At 62.1% G+C, this 8,147-nt stretch overlaps 1 protein-coding gene across 11 annotated transcripts in view; it reads left to right on the top strand.

The window, feature by feature from the left end:
* Positions 1-379: 379 nt before the first annotated feature.
* The window catches only part of GRIN1 (glutamate ionotropic receptor NMDA type subunit 1), a 29,793-nt gene continuing 22,025 nt past the window's right edge, over positions 380-8,147 (top strand). For 9 of the 11 annotated variants that reach the window (XR_004443694.1, XR_004443692.1, XM_033238426.1 and 6 more), the window contains exons 1-3: positions 998-1,719; positions 4,070-4,204; positions 7,656-7,832. Coding sequence is in view for 9 of the 11 variants with exons in the window: in XM_033238426.1 (XP_033094317.1) it covers positions 1,462-1,719; positions 4,070-4,204; positions 7,656-7,832 (570 nt within the window). In the remaining 2 variants the exon portion in view is untranslated. Of the gene's footprint in view, positions 1,720-4,069; positions 4,205-7,655; positions 7,833-8,147 lie in introns of all 11 variants that reach the window. The other 2 variants (XM_033238430.1, XM_033238427.1) reach the window with 2 other exon arrangements.

Below are 8,147 nucleotides of genomic sequence, written 5' to 3'. Positions count from 1 at the left end.
TCCCTGTATTGAGAGAGAAGGGGCCAAGAGGAGGAGCTTGTCAAACACCGCAGCCCCTCCCCCTCCTCTCAGCTCCAGGGGGTCCCTGGTGCCAGCGTTTGGCTGATGGAGAGAACGGCAAGCGGGAGAGGGAGTGTGACCCCTGTGGGCACATGACTCCCCTCGCTGCACTGCTCCGGATAGCAGAGGTGTGGGGACGACCCTGCTTTGTCACCATTGGGGGCGTTTGCTGTTAGGTCTGCAGAATCCTCAGTTGCTATTGGAAATGGTGACTTCACTGGCAGGGGCGGAGCTTCAGCCTTCCTTCAAGTTAGGGAGGGGGACGCACACTCCAGGGGTGGAGGGGGACAAAGACAGGGTGGTGTGGACCAGAGGGATGGGTAAGGCTCTGAAAAAGGGGGCGCTGGGAGCGTATTGCGAGGGACTGGAGATGGAGAGAGGAGCGGAAGCTGAGGGTGTGAAATGGCTGGCGCCAAACACACCTCGCGGGGCTCCAGTGATTCCTGGTGTCCGACCTCAGCCCCAGCCAGTGCGGGTCCAGTTTCCAGGCTCTCGCGGAAGGCCCGGCTGAACACATGTGGCAGCCACGGTCACCCTCCCTATTCCTTTTAGCCCGAGGAGGGGGGTCCCGAGTTACATGGCCACGTAGACGGGGCCTCTCCCTCATTTCTGAATCTTGTGGGGGGGGGACCCCAGAGGCATGATTTAGGGCCTCCCCCACCCCTCTAGAGCTCCAGCCTGCAAGTCAGGACCCGAAATATTGCTGACTGTGGGTGACGACTCGTGCGCGCACACACACATGCGAGCAGGCACGACACGTTCGGTCACATTAAAAGGCACGCAAGGGTGGTGCGGGCTGCACGCGGTGACACGGACCCCTCTAACGTTCCCAAACTGAGCTCCCTGCAGGTCCCCGACAGCAGAGGCCACTGTCCCAGGACCCCTCCAGGCACGCGCTCACACGCACACGCGCGCTTCCCGGCTCACGCGCGCTCCGACACACACGCTCACGCGAACGCAGGCGCACGCTCTGGCGCGGGAGGCGCACCCTTCGCCTCCGTGTTGGGAAGCGGGGGCGGCGGGAGGGGCAGGAGACGTTGGCCCCGCTCGCGTTTCTGCAGCTGCTGCAGTCGCCGCAGCGTCCGGACCGGAACCAGCGCCGTCCGCAGAGCCGCCGCCGCCGCCGCCGCCGGGCCCTTTCCAAGCCGGGCGCTCCGAGCTGCGCCCGGTCCGCTTCAGCACCGTGGACAGCGCCAGTCGCGTGGGGCTGCGCCCGGAGCCCCTGCGCGCGCTCCCGCGCCCCTTCCCTCGGCAGACGTCCCGGGACCGCCGCTCCGGGGGAGACGTGGCGTCCGCAGCCCGCGGGGCCGGGCGAGCGCAGGACTGCCCGGAAGCCCCGCGGGGGATGCGCCGAGGGCCCCGCGTTCGCGCAGCGCAGAGCCAGGCCCGCGGCCCGAGCCGATGAGCACCATGCGCCTGCTGACGCTCGCCCTGCTGTTCTCCTGCTCCGTCGCCCGTGCCGCGTGCGACCCCAAGATCGTCAACATTGGCGCGGTGCTGAGCACGCGGAAGCACGAGCAGATGTTCCGCGAGGCCGTGAACCAGGCCAACAAGCGGCATGGTTCCTGGAAGATCCAGCTGAACGCCACCTCCGTCACGCACAAGCCCAACGCCATCCAGATGGCTCTGTCAGTGTGCGAGGACCTCATCTCCAGCCAGGTGCCCTCCCCCACCTCCGCCCCCCACCTCCCCCCTCCTCCGTACTACACCCCCACACCCCTAGTTTCATTCCATCCTTTCCGTGCTCCCTTCCTCCCTGGAAGACACCACCCAGGAGTCAGCTGGCTGCTTCCGGGAGGCCCTTGTCTCACTAGGAACCAAACACCAGGGTCTGCTGGCTCCCCTATCTTGGCCTGAGACCAGTCACCTGCCACCTTGGCTGATCCTTAGAGGGTCCCTGGGGCTCCAGGCCCTGACTGGTGTGTGTAGACGTGGGGCTGCAGTGTGTCAGTGTGGGGGTGTGTATTCCAGGTATGGGGGCAGAAGTGCCCGTCCAGCTACATGCCCGCCCTGCAGAGCTTTAAACAGGACGGGGCCTGGGGCCATCTTTGTTTCTGCTTCCAGGTTCTCCTGCCCTTTTTTTCTTCCCTTCCCCCGACCCATGGGTCTGCCTGGGAAGGGTAATGGCTCAGGTGCCAAAGCAGGGCGCTTTGTGGGAGTGGGAGTGGGGGTGCACACGCGAGAGGCGTCAGGGCATGGGAGCTGTCGGCAGCCAGCGCTGCGGGGGAGGACGCGGCTCCTGGGATTTTGCCTGTGGGAGCTGTCCGCTGGGCCAAGCGCCTGCTGAATTCCAATGAGACTGCAAGGATCTGCAATGCAGCCCTTTATGTAAGAGGCAGGACAGACATCCAGCCTAGCACTGCTCACACGTGCCTACTTGGTGGACACACCACGTCTGTGGACATGCATGCTCACACACACACCACTTGTTACATTAGCACACACTCATGCACCTCAGCATCACACAATTTCATATGCTCACTTGCACACATGCAGATCCATGGACACCTGCTCATGTGCCACACACGGCTTGGCATGCATTCCCAGAGGCACATGCAAACATGCACACTTACACACACGGTTCCAGTCATGCACACGCATGTACACAAACAGACATGCTGGGGCATGTGATGCGTGTAACCATACCCTAGCACATGCGCGAACACCTGCGTGGTCACACACGGACCTACGGGTCTTTGCCAGGCACCTCTGGGTGCAGGTTGGAGGCAAGAGCTGGGGGAGGGAGAACCACTTCAAACAGCTGCAGCTGCAGGGCCCACGCCAGAGTTCTTTTCAGAAATCCTCCCTCCCCACCTCACAATCCACCCCCATGCCCCAGTCCAGGACACCACGGGATGGGACTGGGGGGATGCGTCTGTAGCCAGTGGCTGCGGTCACATGTTCCATCTGGGACTGGGGAGGGACACGGAAGGTGGACTCAGGAAATCCGGGAGGGGCCATTCCTGGGGAATTGCTTCAACTCACGCCCGTCTTGCTGTCTGTCTGTGGGCATGGTGCCTGGAGCAAAGGCAATGCCTGTAGCTACCATTCACGGAACACACCTCCCGGTCAGGTACTGTCCTGCCACGTGGGGCCATGCAGTACACCCTGCCCCCATTCGCCAAAGCTCTAAGAGGCACAGGCAGAGCTGGGGACAGACGCAAGTCCTTGTTGTGTGAAGGTGGTGTGGACCCCCAGCTGCCTGCCTCCCTGCCTTGGGAGGGGCTGGGGAGAGAGGGAAGGCGTCAGTTCCAGGGGGCTGAGCCGCTGGCTTTAGATCTGCCCTATGGGGCCTTGGTCACCGGCAGGAAGGCTGGGCTGCACCCCCAACGCCTCCCTTCCCTTCCTTGACGATGAGGCCAGCACTCAAAGTAAGGGCTGGGTGTTGTTCAGACGGAGCCCACCTCAGGCCCCGCCCCTGGAGACACCAGCAGAAGGGACCTCGGCCTCTTTGGCAGCTCCTAGCTGCTTCCCCCTGAAGTCCGGTACTGGCCATTGGAGCTGCCCACCCTGTCTCGGGATGTGAGCTGGCCCCACCCCTGGCCCATCAGGAAGGACGGGTGGGTTCTGAGCATCAAGGCCATCATGATGCAGGACCAGCTGTCCTCCCCAGTCCACCCTGGGTGCGTCCTGTGCTCAGGGTCCCCAGGACATCCCCAGGCAGGCCTTCATCTGGCCCTTGAGGGGCGCAGCCCCTGCAGGGCCCTGGTCAGCAATGTGAGAAGAGTGAGGGGAGGTCCGGGTGGGGTCTGCCCTCCCCCGTGTCCCCTTAGCCCCTGCTCTGGCTCTGCCCCTCTGTGATTGACCGATAAAGGATGATGATGGGATCTCCCTCCCCCACCCTGTGGGCATGTGTGCATCTGGACCTGGGCATGTAGCATGTACCCAAATCGTGCCCCCACCCACCTTAGCCTGCTGGGTTCAGCCTCTGCTGCTTCCGGATCTCAGCCTCTAGCCCAGTGCCTGGCCCACCCCTGGCTCAAGCTGACCCTGTCTCCTGTGTCCACAGGTCTACGCCATCCTAGTTAGCCATCCACCTACCCCCAACGACCACTTCACTCCCACCCCTGTCTCCTACACAGCCGGCTTCTACCGCATCCCCGTGCTGGGGCTGACCACCCGCATGTCCATCTACTCTGACAAGGTAAGCCTGACTGCCAGACCAGGCCAGCCGACCCTCCGCCCCTGTGCACAGCCCGTCCACTCCAGGAGCAGCAGGCCGACCCGCTCACATGGAACTCACACACCACGCACTCACAGCCACACAGCTCCCCCATATTCATGCACGTCTGCACGCTCGCACGTGTCCAACTCACACATCTGCAAACACGGTCACATGAGCATTCACATGCTCTTACACATACAATACACACTCTTATGCACAAGGAGGGCTCACATGGAGCCCAGCACGTGCCCCCAGCCCAGAGCAGGCCAAAGGGAGGGGGCACACCTCACACACTCACACATCACACACTCACACATTCATACTCACAGCACCCACACACTGCACTGCTGTGCTCACCCTCCCCACACATGCACACTGGCACACCCACGGATTCGCACAAAATCACACACACTCACTGGCACAGGCACCAGTGACACACCCTCAGGACGAGAGGGCCCATGGGCTGGGAGAAGGGATGGCTGGGAGGCTTTCTAGACAGGTGGACTTTGAAGGGAAGTCTGGAGAGCTGGGGGTTGCTCCAGGAGAAAAGGGGTGTGCACACAGCCAGGGTGGTAGGGCCAGCCTTTCCCACTGCCGGCATGGATGGAGAGCAATGTCTGCGGTTGCATGGCATAAATGAGGATGCAGCTCGGGGCGGGGCGCTGGCCTGGGGGCTTCCAGCCTCTAGGGCTGAGGGCACCTTGGCTCAGCCTCCTGCAGACCCTCCTGGCCCACAGGCTAGGACGAGGGCCTCTGTCTAATTCTGGAACAGCAGCTGGAAGAGAGGGGAGGTCATCCAGTCAGTTTTGCAGGAAACTCCAAGCCAGAGAGCCATGGGGGCTTGCTCTAGGTCACACAGCCCACCGTCTACCCAGGATGCAAACTGGGCACTGAGGGGCTGACCAACCTGGGGCCACTGACTGACAGACCTGCAGGGCCACTTGGCAGCAGACACCCAGTTTGGTGCCAATGCTGAGGAGCCAGAGGGCTGGGCTGTGCAGCCAGGCTTCCAGGTCCCCCATCTTCTCCAAATTCCTCCTGCCCAGAGTCCACAGTCCTCAGTAATATTGCCTTAAAGCACAGGGGTCGCCCCAGCTAGGCCCAGGCTCTTCTGGGAGGATGGAAGGCCCCAGAGGCAGGAGCTGAGAGAGACTGGAACAGCCACCTTCCTGACGCTCTGAAGGCCCTGGCATGCCCCTCAGTACCCAAACTGCTCCTCCCAGGTGACTTCACCCCTGGCCATGAGAAGGTGGGGATCTCATTCCTGTGCCTTCAGGCACGACCTCCTTCACTTCCCTGGGCACCAGTTTCCTCACATGCGAAGGAGAGAAAATGGCCTTACCCAGGAAAGCAGCCAGTGGCTCAAATGAAAGCCCAGGGAAAGGGATGCCCCAGGGCAGGGCCAGCCCAGCACATGCCCCCAGCCCAGAGCAGACCAAAGGGAGGGGGCACACCTCACAGCTACACCCTGGCCTTACTATGGTCTATACACTACAACCAACCTGTGCCCAAAACATGAACCAGCAAGGACAGGTCAGAGCTAGTCCAAGATCTCAAGTACAACCTGCCTTGCAGCCACGTCACCAGGTGGACAGAGAGAGGCAGGGGACATTTTTGCACCCCAAGGCACTGCCCCAGGCCACAAAGAGGGAACAGGTGAAAAATAACCTGGAGGCCTCAGGGAACCACAAGATCAGTGTGCGTCCACAGGGACACTGAAGGAACCAGGGCTCAGCTGGACAGACACAGAGAACCGAGGCAGAGTAGGGCAGAGCCTGCTCCACTCCCCGCCGTGCCACGGCACTCCCTGGCAGCTTGCGGCCAGGGAAAGCAAGCCAGGGCAAGCGAGCACCACGCTTTCGCCTGGGGAGATGAAGCCTTTAGCCCCAAGAGCGAATTCTTCTTCATACATGGAGTTTAAATTTGGGAGGACTCTGGGCAGCCCCAGGGGATCTTCGAGGCGCTATATGTCATCAAGAACTTCCTGAGCTCAGCTTGTCCAAAGGTGGTGGGCTGCAGGGGAGGGGGTGAGCTCATCCCAGGAACGATTCCACAGAAACCCACGTCCCTTAGGGTGCTATGAGGCCAACACCAAACCTCCTCCATTTCCGAGATTATATGTAGGAGAAGAGGCCGGGGTGGGAGAAAGAGGGGTTCCCAGGGTCTAAAAAGTGTCCCCAGGGTGATGGGGACAGGGGTGGGTTTAAAAGGAGGGGGTCCCAGGGTCTAGAAAGTGTCCCCAGGTTGGCCGGGCACAGTGGCTCAATCCCGGCACTTTGGGAGGCCGAGGCAGGTGGATCACGAGGTCAGGAGATCAAGACCATCCTGGCTAACACGGTGAAACCCCGTCTCTACTAACAATACAAAAAATTAGCCGGGCAAGATGGCGGGCGCCTATAGTCCCAGCTACTCGGTAGGCTGAGGCAGGAGAATGGCGTGAACCCGGGAGGCGGAGCTTGCAGTGAGCCGAGTTCCCGCCACCGCACTCCAACCTGGGCAACAGTGCGAGACTCCATCTCAAAAAAAAGAAAGAAAAGAAAGTGTCCCCAGGGTGGTAGGGACAGGGGTGGGAGACAGAAGGGGGTCCCAGGGTCTAGAAAATGTCCCCAGGGGAGTGGGGACGGGGTAGGAGGAATGGGGTCCCAAGATCCAGAAAGTGTCCCCAGGGAGGTGGGGACAGGGGTGAGAGGAAGGGGGTCCCAGAGTCTAGAAAGTGTCGCCAGCAGGGTGGGGACAGGGGTAGGAGGAATGGAGTCCCAGGATCCAGAAAGTGTCCCCAGGGGAGTGAGGACAGGGATGAGAGGAAGGGAGTCCCAGAGTCTAGAAAGTGTCCCCAGGGAGGTGGAGACAGGGGTGAGAGGAAGGGAGTCCCAGGGTCTAGAAAGTGTCCCCAGGGTGTTAGGGACAGGGGTGGGAGACAGGAGGGGGTCCCAGGGTCTAGAAAGTGTCCCCAACAGGGTGGGGACAGGGGTGAGAAGAAGGAGGTCCCAGGGTCTAGAAAGTGTCCCCAGCAGGGTGGGGACAGGGATGGGAGGAAGGGGGTCCCAGGGTCTAGAAAGTGTCCCCAGCGGGGTGGAGACAGGGGTGGGAGGAAGGGGGTCCCAGGGTCTAGAAAGTGTCCCCAGGATGTTAGGGACAGGGGTGGGAGACAGGAGGGGGTCTCAGGGTCTAGAAAGTGTCCCCAGCAGGGTGGGGACAGGGGTGAGAGGAAGGGGGTCCCAGGGTCTAGAAAGTGTTCCCAGGGTGTTAGGGACAGGAGTGGGAGACAGGAGGGAGTCCCAGGGTCTAGAAAGTGTGCCCAGCGGGGTGTGGACAGGGGTGGGAGGAAGGGGGTTCCCAGCCTCTGGCGGGTGTTCCAGAGGCGGGAGGCGGGTGGGAGGGTGGGTCTCCACGGGTCCCTCTCAGCCCGCCGTGCTCCCGTCTCCCACAGAGCATCCACCTGAGCTTCCTGCGCACCGTGCCGCCCTACTCCCACCAGTCGAGCGTGTGGTTCGAGATGATGCGTGTCTACAGCTGGAACCACATCATCCTGCTGGTCAGCGACGACCACGAGGGCCGGGCGGCTCAGAAGCGCCTGGAGACGCTGCTGGAGGAGCGTGAGTCCAAGGTGAGGGTCGGCGCCGCAGGCGGGCGCCTGGCGGAGCCGAGGTGCAGGACGGGCCGCCGTGTGTCTGTGGCTCCGTGTGTGACACCCTCTTCTTTCCATCGTGCATGGTCAGCACCACCACGTCTGGCGAGCGCCCGCCCCAGCCTGTCCTCGGCTCATTTCACTCGCTTTTGCCATTAGTCGAAATCTCCTTCGTGTCAGTCCCTGCGGGGCGAGGGCCAGACCACCTGGAGCTCCGCAAACACCCTGCCCCGCGCTGCCCCGCGCCCTCGTCCCTTCCTCCTGCCCGCGCCCCTCTCTCCCTGGAGGCCCCAG

The sequence above is a fragment of the Trachypithecus francoisi genome, unplaced genomic scaffold, assembly GCF_009764315.1.
Source record: "Trachypithecus francoisi isolate TF-2019V2 unplaced genomic scaffold, Tfra_2.0 Lachesis_group16, whole genome shotgun sequence".
Lineage (NCBI taxonomy): Eukaryota > Metazoa > Chordata > Mammalia > Primates > Cercopithecidae > Trachypithecus > Trachypithecus francoisi.
Note: the sequence above shows the minus strand (reverse complement) of the source record. Positions and strands in the feature narration are given on the sequence as shown.